This window comes from Schistosoma mansoni, chromosome 1 (assembly GCF_000237925.1).
Source record: "Schistosoma mansoni strain Puerto Rico chromosome 1, complete genome".
Lineage (NCBI taxonomy): Eukaryota > Metazoa > Platyhelminthes > Trematoda > Strigeidida > Schistosomatidae > Schistosoma > Schistosoma mansoni.
In genome coordinates this window covers 43465968-43493179 of record NC_031495.1, presented here as the reverse complement: position 1 = coordinate 43493179, position 27212 = coordinate 43465968, and the positions used below count along the sequence as shown (strand labels likewise).

At 39.6% G+C, this 27212-nt stretch overlaps 1 protein-coding gene across 1 annotated transcript; it reads right to left on the bottom strand.

Annotated features, from left to right (window-relative positions):
- Nucleotides 1–16830: 16830 nt before the first annotated feature.
- Smp_160720 (hypothetical protein) lies at nucleotides 16831–17676 on the bottom strand (the record flags this gene model as incomplete). Its single annotated transcript, XM_018794517.1, has 1 exon — nucleotides 16831–17676. One exon carries the CDS (start codon nucleotides 17674–17676, stop codon nucleotides 16831–16833), a length of 846 nt encoding a protein of 281 aa, XP_018648922.1.
- Nucleotides 17677–27212: the final 9536 nt, after the last annotated feature.

Sequence of the window (27212 nt, the reverse complement as noted above, 5' to 3'; positions counted from 1 at the left end):
ACACTATTTATGTGAAAATTATGCCTATGATGTAGGCGATAACTTACAAGTTTCAAGTTTTCTTATGTTCTGCCAATATATGACATCCCTCGCACCAAATGAGCGCCATAAGAAATGCTTTTAAATTCCCTCATTGTTTGCGTTACCATATCTTTCTTACTTTCATATGGTTACAGTTATTCTTAAACGCCATCCATTAGAAATCTGAATACAATCAGTAAAATGGTATATGAGTTGACTTTGTTGGCTATTAGAATATAATACTAAGCCACCGTTCCATCACGTAAACTTAACTTTCGAAAAGTTGGTTTGTCATTGTAATACAATGGCAAACAAAGCTTGTCTGCTTCTATACAAAAGTGGCTCGGAAGAGACAAAAATGGCAACACTGCAGTAGCTCCTTTTCTTTATGTCTTATTATCATACGCTTTGCCCCCAAGTACGATTACTATTTACGTCAGATAAATCACATAACCTGCCAGTTTTTTTTGTCAAACGTATCAATTAGCCAAGTGATTTCTCTGCAGTGCTGTCTTTTGTACTTTTCTCGCCACTAAACTTTCACACATAACCCCGATAAATTTCTTTCTTTCTGACAATTTAAAACATTTGATGATCAGCAAAAGTGTGGTATCTATGAGAAATCCATTCAGATAAACTCATTAATTATTTGAGAAAAATCAGTACAAAATTCATGAAACAACCTAGGAAAAGTGTAAAGCTTGAAATTGTTGATTGTTTTTGACACATCCCTATTTCATCCATTCCTCCTTGACTGTAAATGTTACCCTAACTGAGATCAATTTGTTATGATGAAATTATGACAAACAACATCGTCTCCAACTGAGCATTCCACAGGTTCCCCCTTAATACAGAGTAAAGCGTATAAACGTGAGCCACCAAAATAATTAAGATAATTTGTGAGTCGATAGTAAATATTGCTTGGATTTTACAATTAATAGAAAGGAATAAAAATCGATAGTGTTATGACAGGTGTCGTACAACACTATTCATAATAATAAGCACTACTATCATCATTATTGTTCCTGTTAATATCATTAAAATTGATATTGCCATTATTATCATTGATGTTATTACCACCATTATCAGTGTAATTATTATCATTAATGGTTGTAGCGTGGTGTGTGCTAATTATGCAGACAGATATAAGTAGTATGTAGCACCAATTAGAGGTGGAAATCTTGTCAACAGAAAAGTGAATTGAAGAGAGCAGGAAGGGCATAGTGGCTTAGCTTCAAAATAGATTCCTTAGGCTCAGTATATCACTCACTCTGATAACAGTTACTAAATAATTCCTAACGGTGTGCCAATTCACAATGCAACACGAAGCGCAGACTTCACTTTATTGCTGGATAGGGTAGATAACAAAGCTACAAGCTAATATACATGCGAAAGCGAATGATTCATTGAGCGAATTTTAAGCAACTAACGTATAAACTATAGAGAGGGATTTGTGAGTAGGCTGTCACATGTGATCAAGCATAGATGACTGTGTCAACATGATAGTAATAATTTTACAAAGATATAGACTCGACATTCCGACGGCGTGAGAGGCACAAACTGCGTCAAATAGGGGTGAAATTAGGCTCTAAATTATTAAGTACAGAAGTGAGTTCAACTGAAACTGAGATCTCTTCAAGAGATCAAGCTGATGTTAAAGTAATTCCGTCGCGTGAATACGAGTCTGATACAGACTATATTTATAAACATAGCTCACTTGATCTAAAGGGTTTTACAACGCTGCAACTGCACGAAAAAAAGCGTTCGAAAAGTTCGGTTAATAATCGACAATATTATCTTGATGTTAATAAGTTGCGCGATGAATCTCACGACAAACTGGTCGATACTTCATTTCTATTTGCGACAAGAGAATCTATGTTCGTGTTATGTATATATGACGCTACTGTCAAGCAGTGGTTTATAATATTTAAATTATGCCCAACAACTATGAATCCTAAAAATTTATGTTTTCCTATTGACTGAAGTGGTCATTCGTGTATGAATTCAAATATGTTTTTGAAGGGACGTAGTATGGTTACTAATTTACTTAGAGGACTACAAGTCTGACCCTGTAATGATTTGAAATAAAGATAAAAACAACTGTGCATCACTTTCTAGACAATCCAAGATTCATGATTACATGAAATACGATGCATTGGTAAATAGCAAAGGCTTTGATTTTTCAGGTTCTAATCTTATAGTTAACCATGGGATATTCTGAAAGTGTTGAGAGGTATGAGCATATTGCCGTTTATATTATTGTTAGTTTAATATTTGACTTAGTTAACATATCTGGATGCATGACGATAATCTTATGTCACATACTGTCAAAGTATGAACCGATGATTGATATAATGGATATCAGCGAGCCTTAGGTATCTGAATGCAAATGGATTTGGGGTTCAGTAACTCTGCAAGGCTTAACGTGTCGGCCGTTTCCAAGGCAGGATTTCCTAGCTAATGTTCTTTATGGACTGTAAAACTTGGTTCCTAATATGACTTATGTGAAAATTTTTGGTAATCCCGCTAATATCGTTAGTAATTTCAAAGTTAAGGACTACTTACTTACGCCTATTACCCCTCGTGAAAGATCATAGGCCACGCACAAGCATTATCCATCCAGTCCTGCCATGGGCAATCCTTTCTAGTGGTTATTCATCCTTGTCATGTTTACTTCCAATTTTCAGTGAAGTGTGTTCTTTACTTTTCCTCTTTTCCGTTTCTTTTCAGGATTCCAAGTCAGCGATTCCTTCGTGATGCAGTTTGATGATATCCGAAATGTCGGTCCTATCCACTTCCAGCACCTTCTAATTTCAGATGGAAGCTGGTTTGTTTTCTTCCACAGTAGGCTGTTGCTGATGTTATCCGACCATCAGACATTGAGTATCTTAAGTAGACAATTGTTTGTAAATACTTGGACCTTTTTGATTATGGTTGTGGTAGTTCTACAAGTTTCGGCTTTGTACGGTAGAACTGTTTTGATAGTAGTATTAAAGATTTTGATTTTGGCTGCTGCCAGTTTAAGAGTCTGTTAAAAAAAACCATATTCTTTTGGTCGGGAGTGTTACAAGAAGGAATAAGAATATTTGACTGATTAAAAAGTGTTATACTGTATATAATTAACTTCACTATGTTTTGGATGTAATCGTTTTACTGAACTTTTGAACGTGTTCAGACTTTAGTTCCACTCTATTTCTGGTTCAATAATTCAGAGACTTTGCTCCGGAAACCTAAACATTGAAGAACGGTATTTTTGAGTCGTTCACTTGCAATTTAAAAATAAACTTCAGTACCTTAATTGGAATTTGGTCATATTTTCTCGTGTTCATAAAGTAAAAGTGGATCAATCGACCGTATTTCAATAACAGACGACAGAAAAATTTGCACGTAACGGTATGTCTAAAAAGGGCAATCGTTTATTATTTTATTTCTCATAGACCATAACGATACCATTTCGTACGCTATCGAATTTATCTAGTGACTGAAAAACAGCAAAATCTCTATCACATATAACTAATATATCTCCCACTTATCTCCTTTAAAGTTACCTCGCCAATGACCTCACTAGTCATGTTTTCAGCATATGACATATATACATCAGCTAAGAGAGGCCTCAAATGGCCAACTACAACATCACTAATCTGTCGAAAATGTTCACCTTCAACCGTGAAGTGAACTTTTGCAGTACATTACGAAAGTAGTTATTTCGATAGTGTATACCGAATGAGAAAAAATGAGAAATCACTTAATATATGGTCACAAAGGAAATTAACAGTCTTAGCTAGAGGTGCACTCGTAAAAACTGTTTACATCAAAAGGATGCATAGTCTTTTCTTTAGTATAGATGTCATCAAGAAGACCAACTACGTCAAATGTATATTTTAAGGAAAAATTACAAAGTTTATAAAAGAATAGGTCGGGTAATTTGGCTAACAATTCTTTTAGTCCATGTGTAGGTAAACCACAAGTAGACAATAGCGGTTGTAATGAATTACTAGGTCTATGAATTTTAAGCAATTCACATAAATTTGGGAGAACGTAGTCTTGACATCCGCAAATTTAAACCCCCTTATGTATGCGAAAAAATTTGTCGTAACCTTGAATTTGTCCCCGTAATACTAAGCTCACTTTATTTTTTTATTTTTTATTTATTATTAATGGCTTTATTCAATATTATAATCTGGTACAATATAGAATTCTCAGCACGGTAATGCGACAATTTTCTATTCTTTCTGTACGATGCTAATTTTTTCTCTTCCCCTTATTTACAATTATTGCTTCGTCCATTTCACCTTCATCCAATTGATCTTGATTAGTTTCCATATAAAATACTTTGAAAAGTACATGTGCGACCAGATAGTTTGAAATGTATAGCACAGATCCATCATATTTTCCGCATCAACCCATGTTCTCGTTATTCTATCGGACTTTACAAAAGGGACTAACTTCTTTGGATTTCTCTCCTATATTTCTTCCTTTACAAAGAGGACTTCCGGTTTCTTTGTTCAACCATGGCAGGCTGCTACGTGGCATTGTCCATGGTACGTATGGTTTGGCGATCCATCTCTATAAATTCTCAAACTCCTGCCAAGTAATGACTATGAGGACTTTCAGTCTGATAGTTCATTCTCCTGTGAAGTTAGTCAAGAATTCACCTTGTAGTCCGTCTACGTTGATGTTCTATGTCGAAATGATTGGGGGCCTACTATAGTTAGACGAGAATGGTGACGAACCAACTAATGCTGAAGTCACACCTCGCGACCGGCCCTTACGTGGATTGAACCATCGACGCATCAAAGGATCATGGACGCTATGGAGAAGAAGTGAAAGAACAACCACTGCCGCGTGGGCCAGTCCATGCATATAATTGACTGGTGCGCGTTGACTATCCTTGACCTTGACAGGGATCGATGATCTGTTCGATATTCAGTGACATTTCACCGACCCTACAATACTCCCCCACCAGATTCAATGGTCGTTTGAATCGATACCAAACATGTTGGGAGTAGTCGCGCGCCGGAGGTTGCCAGACGATTATTATGAATCCTACGGGTATTGCCGAGCTGTAAGACAAATGGAAAGGAGGGGGCAGAAACTGATCGGAAAACAACGAGTAAAAACACGTAACTAGGACGTTGGTTGAATGTTAAGCGATCAACCATAGAAATAATAGAAAAAGAAACATTTTGGAGTTTTATCAAGTCGCGTTGAAAAATATAGCTATGACAAGTAGTTGAGTTCCTCAGATGAGAAACGTTAAGTTTGCCGCAAGAGTAGTGATGTCACAGTGATAGTACGATAAGTGTATTATCAATCGATGCCGATGTTTGTACTGCCCTCGGTACAGAGTAGAAAGTCAGTAAGTGTCGTTGACATCTGTTCGTAAGCGTCGATTTCTAGTTATATCTATATTTAACAGACTAACTGTAAGTACAGAAGTATAACCGTGAAGATAAGTCGTGGTTTCCTTGTGCGAAGCTTCTGATCAACTTGCAGTCAGTTTGGAAAAACTGATAACTGTTGTTACAATCAAGAAGGGTCGAAGAATACAGAGCGAGAGCGAAGGTGGCACGATGAAATCTCTAAAAGATGATAAACGGTGAGTGCTGCACATGTGTTTGATGAGTGAACCGAGAAATGTCGAAAAGAACATAAGAAACCAAGAGTGTCACTCTGGACTCATGTCAATGATATCGGTGAAAAATGCTGTCAGTGTTGGGGTCGAGACGACAACATCGTTGTCAGTTTGCAGGAGATGCGCTCGACTGCGTAAACCGATGATTCACGTGAATGAGTGTCGTCAAACCACCAATTGAACTGGACAGGCTTTAGATCGTCGAGTAGTTGAACAGCCGATTGATGTACCGAAATCATCTATTAGGTAACAGCCACGCGGAAACAAAACTTCATAGGATAAAAAAATACGACGTCGAATTTGAATAACTACAATAGTTCGGATGTGTTGTAATGTCACATCGAAGTAACATCATTTCGTATACTGACAATTGTATTGAACGTTCGTTTGGGCATTGTTTATGTAGCAATTAGATGTGCAGTAGCAAACATATACGAAGACTATCGTGGGGTTAGTGGAAAATTTCAGAGGTCGTTTAGATATTTCTCAAACCCGTATTGCATGTGAATAAGCCGAAGACGGAATTAAAGTGACTTTCGTGCAATAAGGAAATCGAGCCATGATTTACTGTGAGATAACAGCAAATACAAGGCGCATAGTAAACATTAATTTAAATGGTAACCACCAATGTAACTAAAGTTTAGGTTTAGATAACGTGATCGTTTCGTAAAAGAGCTTATTATCTCGTGTTAAGTGACATTAAATACGATGAATTGTCTAGTAAGGACATGGACTAAGATTGCTCGTGTACACGTAATACGTTTTTCTACAGCATGACTTAAGAGTCATAAAAGTACTTGGTTTCGACTAAAACTTGACGGCAGTGACAGAATATATGACTACTTTACGTGAAAATAGTCGCGAAATGTTATTAGTCATCATAAACATTATACGTAATTATCTAATGCAGGTATAAAACTCGCCTGGGTTACTCTTGCTCCAAAGTAATTGAAATTTGTTAATTAAATTCGTAGATTAACAAAGCGTTGTAGACTGAATTGGTATACGTCCAAATTTAATTTGAGCCAAACACGTAGCATTGCCTGGCGAAACAGTCTAAACAAGATCTAACATTGCAAGAAATTTATAGTTCAAACTCACCGTAAATTTGTAGCATTCGTATCTTCTGATTCGCCATGGAACTCAGCAATTGGAAATTAGGCAGGCAGCGGTCAATAAAGTAAAATATTCTAGTGGATAGTTTTTGATAGTAGTTAGTTGATAGTGATTAAGCAGAAAGATGAATTTATAATCGACAGTTAATCCTGTATTGGTTATGCAAGTGGATAAGTTGCAAACTGATATGCGTTCGTGTTGCCTTGAGGCTATACTTACGAGTGGTTGATATTTTAACAGACATATTACACAGGAGCATTTACATGCTACTAATGCTTGTTAAAGAACCACGATAGTCGATTATAGTCGTAGTTGATTGGTTAGTTCTATCGATTGAACTAATTATTTCAGTTGAAATACTAATCAACATTGATATGAAGCAACGAATGTTCACAGAAACTGATAAAGATAGCCGAAGTTAAAAATGAAAAATAATAAGTATAGAATGCAATAAAAAAGATCATAATGATAGGTTGCGTTATTCGAAGTCTTGCTCACCAGTGTAGAACATCAACATTGATGTTCTATGTCGAAATGATTGGGGGCCTACTATAGTTAGACGAGAATGGTGACGAACCAACTAATGCTGAAGTCACACCTCGCGACCGGCCCTTACGTGGATTGAACCATCGACGCATCAAAGGATCATGGACGCTATGGAGAAGAAGTGAAAGAACAACCACTGCCGCGTGGGCCAGTCCATGCATATAATTGACTGGTGCGCGTTGACTATCCTTGACCTTGACAGGGATCGATGATCTGTTCGATATTCAGTGACATTTCACCGACCCTACAACCTCTCCAATATACTGGTAGTTTCTCTTTTCCTTTGATTTTAGACCATCAATTCGTAAACTTCATTTTTATTTACCTTTAACATCGATGTCTGTTATCTGAGATTTTTCTTGCAAAGTTCAGTTTCAGTTTCAGTTTGAAAAGGACAGGAGGCTTGATGGCCTGTGTTAGTCCTGGCAATGATGGTCTCTCAGCTGATCCAACTTTCTTTTGAAGGAGTCGACGGATGGAGCCTCAACCACGTGCTGAGGTAATGAATTCCACTCGTTGATTATTCGATGGGAAAGTCGGTAGTCAGCTGACAAGTAATTCGTTCGGGGCTTGTGAACTTTTTTGGAGTGTCCTCGTAGATTTTCTGTTTTGGAAGACAAGAAAAATGAGGGCATATCAGGTGCAAATTTGTGATTAAGCAATTTGAAAACTGTAATCAAGTCGCCTCTGATTCTTCTATATGACAGCGGGAATAGGTTCAGCTTGGTCAGTCTAGTATTGTACGGGAGCTTTGCTATTCCGGGAATCAGCCTAGTTGCTGTTCTCTGAACCCTTTCCAAGAATTCACTGTCTTTTTTTAGGCAGGGGCTAGCTGCTTGTATGCAGTACTCAAGTTTAGGGCGTACGAACACTGTATACAAAGTCAGAAACGTTTTAGCGTCAAGATGCCTAAAAGCCCTGCGTATGGACCATAAAGTCCTAAAACCTTTGGCGGCTATTGCGCGGCAGTGTGCAGTAGTCTTTAAGTCTTGACTAACGATGACGCCTAAGTCATTGTGTGCCTGAACAATAGGTAACTCAGTGTTATTCATCGTGTATGTATCTGTACCCTGGTGGCCAATATGCATCACAATACACTTGGAAGTGTTTATCGGCAATTGCTAGGTTTGGGACCATTCAGATAATCTCTCCAGGTCATTTTGAAGTTCTAAGCTATCGCCCTTGCTCTGTATCGCTCTCCATATCTTGACATCATCAGCATAGAGTAAGACCGATGACGATAGTACGACGAGGGAGATCATTTACGTACAGGAGGAATAACACTGGCCCCAAAACTGTACCCTGGGGGACTCCACTAAGCACAGTTTCCCAGCTAGGCAACTTGGAGTTCACCCTTACTCTTTGTTGACGCCCAACCAGGAAGTCTTTTATCCACATCAATAGATTGCCTCCAATCCCGACATTCCTTAGCTTATATAATAGCCGGTTATGCGGAACTTTGTCGAAAGCTTTGCTGAAATCGATGTAAGCTACGTCTATAGGTAACTTTTGGTCCTTAAGAGCGCACCAGCTTTCACGAGCGACTAATAAGTTTGTGAGACAAGAGTAACCTGTTCTAAAACCATGCTGCTTTTCGGAGAGAATCCGGTTTTCATCGAGATACTTTAACAGCTCCATCCGAATAATCTTTTCTAAGATTTTAACAACCACACTGGTTAGGCTAATTGGTCGGTAATTCTCAGGCTTATGTTTTGTACCTGTTTTGAAGACTGGACTTACTATGGCGTTCTTCCAGTCTTTTGGTAGACGACCCTGGGTTACGGATAGATTAAAACATACACTTAAAGGGTTCGCAACAAAGTTAGCTAATTCCTTTAGTAACCTAGGATGCAGTTCATCGGGTCCAGTGGATTTACCTATGTCAAGCTTAACTAGCAGACCAAAGACATCGAGTTCTTTAATGGTTACGCTGTCCAGTGCTTGTGTGGGGGATTTTCATGGACTGGTGAGAAGGGTGTTTCTATGGTGTATACATCGCTAAAGTATTTAGAGAATACTTGAGCTTTGCCAAAGTCGTCCTCCACTAGTGATGTGGCAGTACTCTCTCCCCATAGTGAAGGAACGTTTCTTCTTCGTTTTATCCTTTGGTTTATATACGAATACAAGCGTTTAGGGCATTCTATGGATTCCTTAACAGTTTTCTCTTCGTACAGCTTTCTGGCCTTACGGAGGGTTGAGGCACAGGTATTTCGAGCCTTTTGATACTGAGATTTTGCCTCATCAGTCTCCAGTAACGTAAATCTATCCCACATTTTCCTTCTTTTACGGAGAAGGATGCGAACCTCCCTACTGAACCACGGTGGGGAGTTTCTCGGTCTCTTAGGCGTAGTCCAAGTGATGTGGGGGGCGGTAACTTCTAAGTATAAATTCCGGAATATGTCCCAAGCCGTTTCGATTGATTACTCTGGGTCTATTTTCCAATCTACTGATGATGCTGATTTCATGATGTCTGGTATGTTTGCTTTCCAGACGTTAGGTCTGGATTGAGCTGAAGCGTACTCGTGATCGACAGTTATATGGAAGTCAAAGCTTAAAACTGCATGATCACTTTTGCCTAGGGGTGGCATGTAATCCAGGTTTGCAACATCATCCTCATAATGAGTCAATATAAGATCTAGTAAGGATGATGCAGAACCCGGGTCGTACCTAGTTGCTTCCTTCACGTGTTACACTAGGGCACATATGATTACCGCATCAACTAGTTCCTGTTCGAAGGAATTTGTTGACGATTCAGTCCGCAGATTTCCCCAGTCCACCATGGGTGCATTGAAGTCCCCTAGGATTAGACATCGATCACTTCGTGATAAAGTGTTGAGACTGCTTAGCAGGACCTCGTTTGCCTCACAGCTTGGACTGCGATAAATCAAACTAAGTAGCAACTCTTGTCCCCTGCATTTCAGGCGGCAGCTAACTAATTCATACGTCCCACTCTCGTGGGATACACTGTCGATAATGGTGAATGGGATAGCATTCCTAATGAATAGAGCTACTCCCCCTCCTTTACGCGTTTGTGTTCTGTCGGCCCTTACTAATGTAAAACCCTCGAAATCAAGTTCCCTACTATCTATAGACGGCGTCAGCCATGTTTCTGTGACTGCGATTATGTCTGGCCTAGTTGAGTCAATCTGTACACCTAGTTCCGGTAGCTTATTTAGTAAGCTCCGGGCGTTGGTATAACAGATCCGAAGCTTATTTAGGTGGCCTCGTGCTTCACCCAGAGTGGCTTCGGCATCATCCTCTGTCGAAGCCTCACAACCCGAAAATTTACAATTTTCAGGTCTTTTTCGCCAGCGTCTAATCTGAGCTGTAGTTCCTTTTCGGCTTCCCGTCTTTTAACACGGTCCGCCAACGGTAAGTCCTTACGGAGAAAAACTCCTGAACCCTTTAATTTATGTCCATTTTCTAAGATTAAGTCGCGTTCGTTCGGGGATTTGAAAACGACTTTAAGTAGTCTAGACTGATTTGGTTTCAGATGCGCTAGATTTCCTAGTCTATACACCTTTAGCAAGGTGACTCCGGGGATGTTTTTGGGCATAACTTGGTTGAGTAGTTGTTTTATCAACACAATGTCATGCTCAAAACGAGCTTTCGGTTCTAAGCTGTCACTCTCCTTGACTCTATGGAGAATGACTGATCTGTCGCTGTGATCAGACCTCGGCTTGTCGACCCTTTTGGTGGGGGTATGATTTCCTTTTGCGTCATTTTGGCGTTTTTTTCTTACGACCCGTACCCAATCGCCAACGTTCTTTGGAGTGGTAACCACAGTCGCGTCAGGCGTACTGTGGGATTCCGGAAAGTTCAGGACGACTTGAGAGATTGGGTCATCTTTCGCGCTGGAAATCGATCGAGCCTTGCGGTTTCGGTTTCCGGAAGTTCCCTTCTGGGCACCATTTTTGATACGAGGGACAGAAGAGACTTTTTTGCGCGAGTTTCTGGTTGTGTTAGACCTCTTTGGAGGATGTTCTTCCTCCTTTGTAGAGTGTGGGTCGGCATTTTTTGGACTCACTTGGGCCTGCCTTGTGTCAATCTGCGTGTCGACAGATTGAGTTCTGACTGATGTATCCCGACCGCGCTTGCCGAGACACTTTTGCGGCATTTACTATTGAGATGGCCTCGGTTAACAGGCTATTTGCATCCAAACAGCACTGCTGACATAGTCATATGCACCCATTTTTACTGAACCGCTTGAAAGCTGCAGGTGTTAGATTTGTGCAAACTTCGTGGTACCAACCTTTGCACTCATCGCACTGCATGCCGCTATCAACAGGATATCGACATCCTGGGCGGTGGCAAATGCTTTTGTTGCATCTTCCAGTCATTTTAGGATGCGAAAGTGAGTGTTGACTATAAGTAGAAAAAAACTATAAATAGTTAGGACTAAAGTACTAACAGACACAATAGAAAAACAAAGGTACTCTGGAGTACCGACGATAAAACTATTTAGGATACCAAAAATGATACTCTAATAGAATACTTTAACTGAAAGAAATTCAATCAAAGTATAAAAACAGTAGTCTTGATACGTTAATAACGATCAAAACAATAGAATTTACTCAACGAGGAAAAATACCACTGTCCTTTTTAAATAGCGCGCGGAGTGATGCACTTCGTAGTGGTAATTTTTATTTGTCCTTAACAATCCAATATAGTGTTCATTAAGTGACAGGTTCACCTTGCCTTTTTTAGCTGATAATAGTTTGATGTCTTTGTTCACTCATCTGATTATTATACTGCGGATTTATTTGATTTCGTTGAATTATTGACTGGTATTATTGCCGTTTAGTTCCGTTTCCTTGGGTAATTTTATGCAAGGCATATTTTTTATTATGATAATCACAATCGTACCCAACCCAACTATCGTTCTTAATTCACGTTTGAGATATAGCGAGTGCACAATACATTCATCTGGGCTGTACATAGTCCAAACACACTGGTTAAGAAATAGCGTTTGTTTTGGTTTGCTTCATTTATCGTTATTTTATTGCCCACGGATTCTGGATTTTAACCATCTTCTTGGTGTTATCGGGCTTTTGATACTTGTACCAATCTCTGTTCCATTTGATATTCCTGTCCATCGACTGTAAATCTGAACCGGTTATTTGACCGGTTTCGGAGAAATTAACAGGTTTTGTTTGATGTTATCTATATGGGGATGCATTTCCTTGCCTACAACGACAAAACTATAAGGTACCTTTTATGACGACAACGTTAACGCTGTCGTCATGAAACACGTTTGATAAACTTGCAGCTTATTTGCACTTATTTTTACTTACTTTTAGATGAAGCAAAATAGATTTTTCGTGCCTATAGGTAACCCTCGTGCTATTGATAGAAGAAACCAGAGAAGTAGTGAATAGGTCTTTATTTCGATCTTCGCGCAGTCACAGTGGAGCGTGGGATTATCTGTTCAGACAAACAAAGGCTCTCAACATTCCATATAAGATAGTAGGGAATATAACGCTTACAAAAGGTAAGGAAGTGAATGAATACTTGAACAATACTGTTTTAGCATATGCTTGGTTGTTTGGGGTCAACTCTTAACCAACCAACCTGAGCTGTTACATTAGCTTCCCCCTAGAATCGACTTCCGTAGGAACGTCGGTTCGATTAACCTATCTATCGATAACACCTTCGTTCTATTTCTCATCCCAAGGCGAAATTATCAACTCGCTCACTATTTGACTTACAATCAGTTACGACTAACGCTTTCAATGATAGTCCATGGATGTCTCTTCATTTACCAGCTTGTCATCTTTGTAGCATGTGATCTTTTCTACAACTATCGCTGACGGTTTGCTGCGTGCTTTCAAGAGAAAGTGTGAGAATGTGGAATAAGAATATCTGAGGAAGTGCCGCGAGCGGGCTACCCAACACCATGTTGGTGAGGTACGATTTTTCCATGCTCAGACCGGCTATCAGGTGTTTACTCACCTGCCTCTTGAGTCGCCCTCAAGTAAAAAGTAAAGAAGAGTCTACTTCAAAGGTAATGGTGAAAATCAAGCAAACCTGAAGAACTGCTCCACTGCCTGCATAAAATAATAAGATACAAAATGGAAATACATAAATGCAATTGATAATTGTCTTGTTCATGTAAGTGCTTGGCCTCCAGAACGGATTGGTATTCTGGGTTGCTTTTTGAATTCGTTGTATTTGCCAGTGTAAGTTGTACGAGTTTGAATAAAATCCTCAGCCATCGTTTCGGAATACCTAGCTTATGTGTCCAGTATTTAAAAAAAATATTTAACATAACACTTATATATCAAAGGTAAAAGTTCTGGGGAGTTGTATGTGAGGCGGAATGAAGAAAAAAAATTATTTTTAAGTAGATGCAGGGTCTGATTAGCTACGTGGTTAGATTTATCCTGCAGTCGAAACTGTCAACATCCTTGACTGACTAATCGGATGTGCCCAGCGAACCGTTTTAGTCATTTGTAAAGATTTATCATCTTTACATTTCGATTCCGTAATGGATTTGTCAGTTAAACGATCTAACAACACGTATGGTGGTTCATGATCTAGATAAGCCGGCTTTAGCCTATCAATACTTACTGTGTCGATGTTTCCATGTTTTTCTATCACGAAATATTTAGATTTTCTTGAGATGACTTTGAAAGGACCTTCAAATGGAGGACTGAGTGGTGCTTTTATTTTGTCACATCTTATCCAGACGTGCGTGCAATTGCTTAGGTCTTTAGGTATATATACGGCGCGCGACTGTTCACGAGTATTAATCGGCTTAAGTTTAGACATGTGGTCCCGTAGTTGATCTACATAATTTTCTAAATTAAGTTTTTGACTGTTAGTATTAGGGTTAATAAATTCACCTGGTAGTCTCAGAGTTGTTCCGAAAACCAGTTCCGCAGCTGAACACTGTGCGTCAGTTTTGACAGATGTTCGTATTCCCAACATAACTAACGGTAGGAATTCTGTCCACTGATTCGGGTTTGAGTGAGATATAAGAGCGGTTTTTAGCTGACGGTGAAAACGTTCTACCATCCCATTAGCCTGAGGATGATATGCAGTGCAGCGTATCCTATTGGAGCCTAGAAGTTTAGCCAAGTTATTAAATAGTTCGGATTCGAATTGCGCTCCTCTATCCGTCGTTATTGTTATAGGTGTACCAAAAATGGTTACCCAGTTCTGCATGAAAACTTTGGCTACTGTTTCCGCTGTGATGTCCGCTATCGGGATGGCTATAGGGAATCTGGTAAATCGATCTATGCATGTAAAAAGATAATTAAAACCGTTTGAACGTGGTAAAGGACCTACCAAGTCGATATGCACATGGGCAAAACGTGCATCTGGTTGCGAGAAAACACCTATGGGTGAATTTGTGTGACGGTTTATCTTTGATTGTTGACATGCTGAACACTCTCTAACCCATTTGTGTACATTCTTCTGTAAATTCGGCCATATATATCTGGCATTGATTAGTTTTGTTGAAGCTTTTGCGCCAGGATGAGACAAAGAATGAAAGTTATTATATATCAACGTTCGCATACTTTTGGGAACGAAAGGTCGCGGCATTGCCTTGGTCGTGTCACAGTAGATTAGAATACCATCGACAGGTGATGGGAACTGTTTTAAATTAAGACTTGAATTGTTTGTTTTAAGCAGGTTTTGTAATTCTAAATCCTGCTCCTGTTCGTTTCTCAACGTCTCGAAGTTTACTGTAGACTGCTGTAGCACGTTTATTTCTAGCCTAGATAAAGCATCTGCCGCCTGATTGTCCTGACCTTTGACATGTCGGATATCGCTTGTGAACTGTGATATATAGTCAAGGTGTCGGACTTCTCGAGGTGAGTATTTATCAGCTCTCGCTTTTAGTGCATTCGTTATTGGTTTGTGATCCGTAAAGACTATAAATTCCCTGCCTTCTAACATGTGTCGGAAATGTTTAATGGTTAGGTAGATTGCAAGAAGTTCTCGCCCGAAGGTAGAATACCTTGTCCCTGCTGGAGTGAGTCTTTTTGAGAAGAAAGCAATTGGTTTCCAGGCGTTTTTAACCAGTTGGTTAAGGGTACCGCCTACTGCTTTATCAGAAGCATCCACCATCAAAGCAAGTGGGGAAAGAGAATTCGGATACATCAACGTAGTTGCTTGAGCTAATTTATCTTTAAGCTGTTTAATAGCTTCGACAGCGTCAGAAGACAGTTTGAATTCTTTTGGTTTTCCTTTTAGTGAATCTGTCAAAGGTTGCATTAATTGTGCACAACCTGGTATGAATCTGCGATAAAAGTTAATTAGACCTAGAAAACTTATCAGTTGTGTTAGAGAACTAGGTTTGGGGTATAGTTTAATGGTGTCTACTTCTTTTTTGATCGGTTTAATCCCTTCTGGGCTTATTGTGTGACCGAGGAATTCTAAAGTTTGAACACCGAAAACACACTTACTTTGATGTATGTTTATTCCATGTTCATCCAGTCTTTTTAACACTGTTTTTACATGCTGTTCGTGTGATTGCAAATCGGGGCTGGCAATTAACAAGTCGTCTATATACCCCTGCGCAAATGGCATATCTCGAAGTAGATTGTCTATGAGTCTTTGAAATGTCTGTGCCGCATTTCTCAGGCCGAATGGCATGCGTACAAACTCGAATAAGCCAAAGGGTGTTGTAATAGCTGTCTTGGGGATATCTTCATCCGCCACTGGGATATTGTGATATGCCCTGACTAAGTCAATTTTAGTGAATATGTTCATACCCTGTAAACCGTTTGTGAAATCTTGGATATGCGGTATTGGGTACCTATCTGGTACGGTTTGACGGTTGAGGGCTCTGTAATCCCCGCACGGTCGCCAGTCACCTTCATTCTTCTTTGGGACCATATGCAAAGGGGATGCCCATTGACTATCAGAGGGACGGATAATACCCAGTTGTAGCATATAATCAAACTCGGCCCTAGCGATTTTGAGCTTATCTGGTGCTAGTCTCCTGGGTTTTGCAAAAACCGGTGCACCTTCGGTTTTGATAGTGTGACTTACTTTTAGTTTGTCTTTAGAAGGCTGTGGGTTTGGTTTAGTTAAGTTTGGAAATTCCGCGAGTATATCTTGGAATTTCGCTGTTGTTACTGGAGGAGTTTGAATCAAGTTAAGAGAGCTGATGTGACTTTCTTTGCCTTTTGTGTAATACGAAGTTTCTTTTAGTGTTAATCGCCGTTTCTTGGTGTCAACTAGAAATTCGTATCTCTCTAGAAAGTCCATCCCCAGTATTGCCAGATCTAAGTCGGCTACCGTGAAAACCCAAGGGAATTGCCTCCTGAACCCCAAATCTAGGGTTAAGTTTTTCTGCCCAAATGTCGCAATTTTAGTTTTATTTGCAGCTTGAAGTGTAATTGATGATGTTTCTCGACTAATCTCAGTTTTATTTTGAGGGATGATGCTAAGAGCAGCGCCAGTATCCACCAAGAAATTCAAGCCAGAGTTTCTGTCTCTAACATAAAACAAGCGACTGTTTTGGCGCCCCTCCTCAGTCGTCGCGACCTGGGGAGGGGTTACTCGTTTCCCGCTGTCTTAGAATTATGCTTAGGCCAGGCGCATGGTTGCATGCACTTGGTTGAGTTGACACCAAACTTCCAGTGGTACCAACAAAACTGCCCAGGTTGTCTGGACATTTGTGACCTGTTTTGTGACTTGGATCGTGGTCGTTGTGGTGACCTGCTCCTGTTTCTATGACCCATTTGCATTCTGGTGACAGCCTCAGTGAGACTCTTAACACTCGCAATGAGTCCTTCTATGACGGGGTCTTTTGCTGATTCTACTTTTTGTGTGTGATTTATTGTGCCTGGTCCAGTTGGAGGACCTCTCTCCATTATTCTATCGGCTATACGCGCTAAATGAGATAATGAGGTTTCAGGATCTTGTGCATCCAAACAGTGTTGGACGTAGCATGGGAGAGCTTGTATCCATCCTTGTTTTAGGACTGCTTCACCCACTGTGTTATCACCCATTAACACTTGGAGGTGACGCAAAAACTGTGACGGCGACCGATCACCTAGTGTTTCACCTTGAAAAAGTCTTTGGATTCTTTGACTAGCTGATAATGATAAACGGTTCATTATCTCTCGTCTTAAGATGGTGTATGGTTGTGGTGATGGTGGATCTAAAATCAAGTCACGGACTTCTTTGGCAACTGAAGGAGGAAGGATAGAACACAAGTCTCTATAGCGAATCCCTTCAGATTTGATATTGTGTCTCGTGAAATAATGCTCTAGTTGAGCAAACCACAACTCAGGATCACTACGATCAAATTCTGGAAGTCGGGATTTCGTAGTTATAACAGTGTCTATCACCACTGGTGACAAATCCTCCAGATTATGGGTTTCTATTGAGTCTGACATGAGGTATGTGACAAATATAGCAATAAAGTCAGCACGAAAAATGGTTACTATAACACGAATAACTTAAGATAATACGGAATAAACTAGTTATATACTCAACTTAGTTTACGGATAATCCGGTCTACTTTTACGATTAAGTAAAAAAAAAAAAGATTAATAACAGAAATGAGGTTAAATTGTGTTCAAAAAGGGCTCACCACTTTCGTGCCTATAGGTAACCCTCGTGCTATTGATAGAAGAAACCAGAGAAGTAGTGAATAGGTCTTTATTTCGATCTTCGCGCAGTCACAGTGGAGCGTGGGATTATCTGTTCAGACAAACAAAGGCTCTCAACATTCCATATAAGATAGTAGGGAATATAACGCTTACAAAAGGTAAGGAAGTGAATGAATACTTGAACAATACTGTTTTAGCATATGCTTGGTTGTTTGGGGTCAACTCTTAACCAACCAACCTGAGCTGTTACAGATTCACCTGTACCTTGCTGAGTAAGAGCCCATTTTCGTAGATAGTAAAGATATATGTTAAAAGTAACCACACGTCTCAAATTACCTTTTTCAAGTTCAGACGACCTTAAAGCGGTGAATAAATCTCCAAAATAAATAGCTCTGTGAGCCCTCGACATTTGATGCTGACCGCATTCGTTTTAAAGGACTCACCTAGCTAACGATGACTCTTAAGTCATTATATGTCTGGACAATAGGTAGCTCAGTGTTATTCATCGTGTGTGTATCTGTACCCTGATGACCAATGTGCATCACAATACAATTGGAAGTATTTATCGGCAACTGCCAGGTTTGGGACCATTCAGATTATTTCTCCATGTCATTTTGAAGCACTTAGCCGTCACTTTTACTCTTTATCGCTCTCCACATATCGACATCGTCAGCATATATCAAGACTGATGACGATAGTAGACGAGGGGGGTTATTTTCGTACAAGAGGAATAACACTGGCCCAAAAACTGTACCCTGGGGGACTCCACTAAGCACAGTTTCCCAGCTAGGCAACTTGGAGTTCACTCGTACTCTTTGTTGATGCCCAACTAGGAAGTCTTTTATTCACATCATTAAATTGCCTCCAATCCCGACATTCCTTAGCTTTTATAACAGCCGGCTGTGCGGAAATTTACTGAAGTCGATGTAGGCTACATCTACAGGTAACTTTTAGTCCTTATGAGCGCACCAGCTTTCATGAGCAACTAATAAGTTAGTGAGACAAAAATAACCTGTTCTAAAGCCATGCTGTTTCTCCGAAAGGATCCGGTTTTCATAGAGGTACTTAAACAGCTCCTTCCAAATAATCTTCTCTAAGATTTTAACAACCACACTGGTTAGGCTAATTGGTCGGTAATTCTCAGGCTTATGTTTCGCACCTGCTTTGAAGACAGGACCTGCTATGATGTTCTTCCAGTCTTTTGGTAGACGACCCTGGGTTACGGATAGATTAAAACATACACTTAAAGGGTTCGCAACAAAGTTAGCTAGTTTCTTTAGTAACCTAAGATGCGATTCATCGGGTCCAGTGGATTTGCCTATGTCAAGCTTAATTAGCAGACCAAAGACATCGAGTTCTTTAATAGTCACGCTGTCCAGTGCTTGTGTGGGGGGTTTTCATGGACTGGTGAGAAGGGTGTTTCTATGGTGTATACATCGCTAAAGTATTTAGAGAATACTTGAGCTTTGCCAAAGTCGTCCTCTAATAATGATGAGGCGGTACTCTCTCCCCATAGTGAAGGAACGTTTCTTCTTCGTTTTATACGAATACAAGCGTTTAGGGCATTCTATGGATTCCTTAACAGTTTTCTCTTCGTACAGCTTTCTGGCCTTACGGAGGGTTGAGGCACAGGTATTTCGAGCCTTTTGATACTGAGATTTTGCCTCATCAGTCTCCAGTAACGTAAATCTATCCCACATTTTCCTTCTTTTACGGAGAAGGATGCGAACCTCCCTACTGAACCACGGTGGGGAGTTTCTCGGCCCCCTAGGTGTAGTTCAAGGGATGTGACGTGCGGTAACTTTTAAGCACAAATTTCGAAATACGTCCCAAGCCGTTTCGATTGAGGTCATTATTTATAGACTCACAGAAATCGCCCTTCGATAACACTGACTGGTCACAACCAGCCGGTAAACTGTAGGTGATAGAAAAGAACGTTGGTACTAGGTCCATTGAAGTGATAACCATAAGAATGGGACAAACTTCCCAGGAGGGGTGTAGCAGTTGATCGCACAGCAAAGGCAGATGTCAGTGTTAGGCTGTGTACCTATGCTACATATCGTTATAACTAAATGCTTAGGGGTCTAACAGGACGCTATGGGTGACGAGGTTTGAAAGAGACAACTCCTTCATGTATATTTTTACAATTGCAGGGGTTTTCATATCAGTAAATGGAATTATTGTTTATAACACCAGAAGGTATTGTTTAGCGATAAACAGTACGAAATCCTCAATCCAAAGCCAATCATCTCCCTAGAAGGAACTTGGTCAAATCCACAATTTATGAATATGGTAATGGATCCATAGCTAACCGCTTGACATTAAACTGACTAACCACACAAATTTTTCCAACTATTTCAGTCTGCTTATGGCAATGTTGGGTTAAAACTCGACATAATTCATAGCTTATAAAAAACAGAGAGGTCGCGTCGTGCAGTATACAGGCTAGTTATTTCTAAGTAAGACATAGTATCCTATTCAATCACTTTGCCAAACATTTTCCCCATGATGATCGGGCTTGCTGGTTTGGAGTTTGTTAAATGATACCTCAAATTCGTCCTGGGAACTAGAGTAGCCTTCAGAACTTTTCAGTCCAACGGTAGTTCACCCTGGTCAAATGATATCTTGAATATCCTAGTGGGCAAGACCGTTATGATTATTGAACGCTTTCCGAGAAACTAGGGGTAAACCGGACTATTCCTTTGGATTTCTTCATCATTGAACAGTGTAGTGTCTTTCTTATATCATACTAGTTAAAGTTAACAGTGAGTAGCTAGGTTCGTGAGTGCTCTTGGTGCCGGTCATGCGTCGACAAGAGGGTCAATATTAAAAACCCTCACAAAGTAATCAGCTGTAATTTGTGTATTGTCTCAGTCTTCCTTTATCGACTGAAACACATTTCCTTCCCTTGTTAAACTTTGGATCCATTCATATATGAAAAATATTAGTTTTTATTACGTTCAAATTCAGTTTACCTCGATTGGGTTCCGAATTTCCTCAAAAAGCAATGGACCTCAAGATGTGTTTGTTCCTCGTCGACTTAAACAGTTTCATTACCTTTGTCATACCAGGTATGATTGCGCTGTCCGAGAGTTTTTTTCTTTTGTCCAGTAAGCTGCAATTTTCACGGTTCATCCAAAAGTGGATAATTTTTTGTTTGTCGAAAAATGATTGTTTGGATTTCGGATGTGATTTAATGCTTCGCCTACGAAACTTCTGACTCGATTTCCAAGAATTCAGGATAGGCCGTAAAAGTGACTGCCTTCACATCTGCCTTCTATATGTCAGGACAGAAAAAGACTTCTGCTTCTTACTATACGGCAGGAACTCACTTTCAGTTTTCAGTTTCAGCTTGGGAGAGACAAGAAGCTAGATGGCCTGTATTCGTATTGGTAATGATGGTCTCTCAGTTGATGTACCTTTCTTTCGAAAGAGACGATAGATGTGGCCTCAACCACGTGTTGAGGCAACGAGTTCCACTCGTTGATACTTCGATAGGAATGTCGATATTCAGCTGACAAGTAAATTGCTCCGGTCTTAGGAACGTTCTTGGAATGTCCTCGTAAATCCTCTGTTTTGGAAGACAAGAAAATGGTAGCATATCAGATGCAAATTTATCATCAATCAATATGAAAACCACAGTCAAGTCACCTCTAGTTCTTCTATATGACATGATAAGGGAGCATCGCTGCTCCGAGAATCAGATTAGTTGCTGTTCCCCGAAACCTGTACCAAAACCCCAGTGTCCTTTTTCGCAGGAGCTAGGCGCTTGTATGCAGCACTCAAGTTTAGGCCGAACAAATACTACATAAAAAGTCAAAAATGTTTTAGTGTTGACATGGCCAAAGGCCCTATGTGTTGAACATAGGGTTCTGAAATATTTGGCAGCTGTTTCATGGCAGTGTGCGATAGCTTTTAAGTTTTGGCTAACGATGACCTTTAAGTCATTGTGTGTCTGGATTACATATAGCTCAGTGTTATTTATCATGTACGTATCTGTACCCTGATGACCAATGTGCATCACAATACAATTGGAAGTATTTTTCCGCAACTGTCAAGTTTGAGACTATTCAGATAGTTTCTCCATGTCATTTTGAAGCACTAGGCCGTCACTTTTGCTCTTTATCACTCTCCACATATCGACACCGTGAGCATATAGCAAGACATATACTTGAGGGATTCGCAACCAAATTTGTTAATTTTCTTAGTAGCCTAGGATGCGATTCATCAAATCCCGTGGATGTATCTACATCATGCTCACTTAGCAGACCAAAGACATCAAGTTCTTTAATGGTCACGTCGTCCGGTGTGTAAGAGATTTGTATGAACTGAAGTGAAGGATGTTTCTATGGTTTTTAACTTGCTAAAGCTTTATCATAGTCGTCGTCCACTAACGATGAAGCATTAATCTCCCTTTATACTGCTGAAATATTACTCTTCTTTTATTCCTTTGGTTTATATACGAATACAAGCGTTTAGGACATTCTATTGATAGGTAATAAACTATCAAAACAATAAAATGCACTGAGCGAGGAAAAGTGTATACAATAATCGTTTGTCAGTGTAGGTACGTGATTTGACTGATATCCCTATACTTGGTAAGGACTGGATCTAGGGCAAAAATGGAATGAGATTTGTACTATTATGGACCAGAGTGAGTGATATATTGATCAAGAATTATAATCAAAATAGTTTTTCAGTAAGCTTGTCTCTTATTGACAATAGTCTGTAGAGTATGCATTGCTGTCACCTACAACAAATTTTCTGCACCTTACTGAATAGGATTTCAGTGCACTTTGTGGGGAATCATCTGCCATTTGTAAAGGACTGCGGCAAACTGAAACTAGTTTGCTGTCTTATCACGTACATTTCATTTGGCACCCTACCGATTCACATGTCCCTGAGTTCACAAATATGAGTTATCTGGATAGCAGGAAAGACCCACATCTAAGAGGTCTGTCACTAATATTGAGGGGAGCAGCTTCAATCCTGGTAGCACCGCTTAGTATGATGTTCTCACACTTGCCAAGTTGAGGAAAACTACCGGAAATTTGGAAGCTGGCTCACATCACACCAATTTTCAGAGGTCGACGCAGCGAACCCTCAAGCTACCGACCAGTGGCCCTTCTCTCCATACCTTCTAAAATTATGGAGTCCCTGATATGCGATGGTGTACAAGACTATTTATTACCCTTAAATTTCTTCTCACCCCAACAGCATGATTTCAGGAAGGATCACTCTTGTATAAACCAACCTGCTGACTGCGGTGGACAGATGGACAACCATGCTTGATCGCAAGAGGAAGGTTGGCATCATTTGCCTTGACTTCCCAAAACCTTTTGGTAGGGTCAACCATATATGTCTTAGCAATAAGCTCGAACGATTAGGTATCAAACCACCTTTAATTGATTAGCTGACTTCATATCTAAATGATCGACATTTTAAAGTCAGGGTTAACTTCACTCTCTCTCAGACTATGAACTGTCCTAGTGGGGCTTCCCAGGTCTCAATACTAGGACCTCTTCTCTTCTTGATTTATATAAACGATCTGACTTATTGCTTTTTGCTGATGATGTGAAACTTTGGAGGGAGATACGCAACCAAGAGGATGTACTGGTACTTCAGGAGGATCTGACTGGACTTCAAAGTTGGGAAGATGACAACAGACTTTTTTTATTATTATTAATGGCTTTATTCAATATTATAATCTGGTACAATATAGAATTCTCAGCACGAGTTATTTCAACAAGTTTTTTACCAAAAAAAAGAGTTTATACAAATTATCGAATTTGAGACATGCTTAAGAATATAGGTTATTTACTAGGTCAACTCTAACAGCCTGTTCGTCACAAAGTAAATTTGCTAAGTAAGGTATTACAGAACTTTTATAGACTTGCTTGCGTGTATGGATTTTAATGTATTTACGTCTCGTTCTACCAGAAGATATACAAGGAGAAAGATATAAATGAAGCGGATGGTTAGTATCTGATAAGATAACACCTGCCAAGAGTTTGCAAGACTTAAGATGTCTAACCACAATCATATTAATAATGACTTCAAAGGATTCACCACATACCTTGCAAACCGCCTTCAGCACTCTACGCAAAACAGCAAAGTCTTTTCTCAAAGGCCAAGGGAAGAATGATGGAGAACAATATAGAATAATAGGTAATATGCAGGAATTTACAAATTGTAAGAGTAAATGGTGAGTAATCCCAAAAGTATGCAGCCTCTTTATGTAGTATATCAAACGGTAAACTTTTTTCGATAAGAGTAAAAGATGAGAAGACCAAGAAAGATCAGAGGAAAAAATGACACCAAGATATTTGACCTCCGACACTGTGTTTATTAAGGAGTCTCCAATGGCACAAGCATTATGGGATCCCAAAATAGAGTGTAGGTTCTGTCCATGTCTCAAGCTAAAGTTAACAGCCTGACATTTAGATGGATTGAGTAAGAGACCATTACCAACAGACCACCTTTCAATACGAGATAAAAACTCATCCATTTCTATGGGATGTAAAGAGGTAGAAATCGGCATACATACAGTGAGGTCGTCCGCATATTTTACAAAAGTGTTTTCTGTGGAAGATGGTAGATCATGCAGAAAAAAAGAGAAGAGCGGAGGTGAAAGAACAGCTCCTTGTGGCACACCTACAGTAGATAGTAGAGATGTTGAAAACTCTCCTTCAAATACAGTGTACTGTTCTCTTCCAGAAAGGTAGGAACATAGCCAATTGGTTATCCAGCTGTCAGTGTCGACGCTGATCAGCTTGTTAAGTAAGAATGGTCTTGGAATAGAATCAAAAGCAGAAGTAAAGTCCAGAAAAGCGCATCTAACATACTTCTTACCCTTTTCCAACCCGAACACTATATTGTGATGCAGAACAGCGACGGCATCTAATGTGCTTCTTTTGCATTTGTAAGCAAACTGATATGGATCACAGTGCTCTTTTACTGCAGGTTGGAGTGGTTGTATCAGTAATTTTTCCATTATTTTGAGTAAAAATGAAGTTATTGCAATGGGTCTAAGTTTCACATTTTTATCACCAGAAGCTTTCTTTGGTATAGGGATTATCTTTATCTTTCTCCACATTTTCGGTAAGACATTAGTTGAGAAGGATCTATTAAAGATATTCGTGAATGGATAACATAAAACATCAGCACATTTTTAAAAAAGGAGGTTTGGGATACCATCAGGTCCAAAACATAGGGATGAATTAAGTGACTGGAGACATTTTCGGACATCATTTTCAGTGAAACTAGGAACACAATTATTCTTCAAACCCTTGGATATAGGGAGCATGATGTCAGATGACTGACGTATAAAGGACTTATTTAAGTCACAAACATTCAGCTGGTTATCGCTTCTAGTCTGCCTGTCCCCCGTAATTTCTTTAAAGAGTTTTCACATACTTGGAGAGCTTTTACAAGATAGGAGTTTTTGAGTAAACACAGAGTTGAGACGTCTAATCTGTTGGTTTATTTGACCATTTAACTTACGAACTTCAACAGATAGCGCAGATGCTGTGCAGTCTGGAGTCATTTAGATATTGGTAACACAAATATATTTGTATTTATTCAGGTGTTTAGGACGGCACCTTAAAGTTAGACAGTCAATAAAGTCATTTGAAAACTTGAAACAGGCAAAAGTAGATCAACACCAGTTAATGTTTACAAGAGTAGCTACTCCGCCACCACAGGTCTTTTTATTGTTTGATCGATCCTGACGATATATATTAAAATCACGTAATGATACTAAGCAATCATCCTGTAAGTCAGTTAACCAAGATTCTTGAACTGTGATGACACCACAATTACGATACATGTTTTGACTTAACAAAAATTGGAGATAGTCCACCTTGTTAATTAGAGATCGACAGTTAGAATTAAGCAGCACTGGAATCGACATTTGATTAATATTCATTCTGTTTAATGCATATTGCCAACCACCACGATGTCTCGTATTGTACTTGTTTGTGATTTTTGCAGCGAAAGGACGTAAGCTTTTCATAGACGCGCCTGTATAGGTTATGCGATTAATAGACATAATGATAAGTTAAAACAAATTGAAAAAACCCAGATAACTTGTTGAAATATTTAGATGGCAGAAACAGGTAGCCCAGGTATTCAAGCAGGTCGCCTACCTTCAACACTTCAAAGTGTAAAGTAGTCCATCTGCGACATGTTGTAGACTACCGTTACAACTTAGGAAACTCCTCTCTAGAAGTATCCCAAGTCGAGAAAGATTCAGGAGTGTTGGTAACCTACGACTTGAAGGCTTACGGTAACTGTGACAAAAACGACTTTCGAGCAAACTTTGCACTGGTAACATTGAAGCACACCTTTGGCCAGTTTCACAGAAGAACTTTCCACATAATCTTCAACAGTTTTATTCGTCCCCATTTAGAGTACGGAAATATTGTATTTCCTCCATCACTCCAAAAGCATAAGGGAACTTTGGAACATGTGCAAAGACAAACTACTGTGAACCGCTTACACCTGCTGAGGAAGCTTGGACAAGAAATGATTTCTAAACAGTTTCTCGTCAAAAGACCGCTGACCAATGACATTTTGCACTCATAGTAACATTTCTGTTGCTGAGCCGTGGTGCAACTCCATGTCGTGAGAAGGCAGGTCCAACGTTTATCGGCCAGTTAGGTCTCCACGTTTAAGACTACCCTCTTTAAAAGTGTCATGAGGCTCAGAACCATCACCAGCAAACGTACTAGATACGAAGTGCTTGTCAAAATCCCACGGTAGTATCTCTACTACTGCGAGACAATGTACACATGGAAAAATCGTCCTGTGTATTTGAGAGTCAGCTACTGTGTAGCAGAACTAGGCATTGAAATTTTTGTGCCACGACGACTTTGGTTGAAAGGTGGGAGGCGTAAGAGTCTTAAAATTAAGAAGCGTCGGTGTTTGTTCCGTCATAATGAAGAACCGTATAACTCAAAGGACATTACCAAAATAATGTTAGTAAGAATGGGTACAGAGAAGATTGTGAGACCACCACCACATGATCCAGTCCATGGCGTACGATTGAAAGGTGCGCGTTGTTTGTCCTCGTCTTCGATAGGGATCGATATTCAGTGACCCAACTGTTGGATGATTTGGCTAGGGCTCAGTGACATTTCTCTTGCCTATAGTATGAAATAAATGGGAGGGCATCTCTAAAATTATACAAAGTTTAATCATTTTGGGAATATTAAAAGTGGCCTGGAAAATCATTCTCTGTTAAATCCTCACAGTCCGAATATTTACAGCATCTGACCTTAGTCTATGTTCTCTTTTAGCTTTTCGTCATTTTATACGGT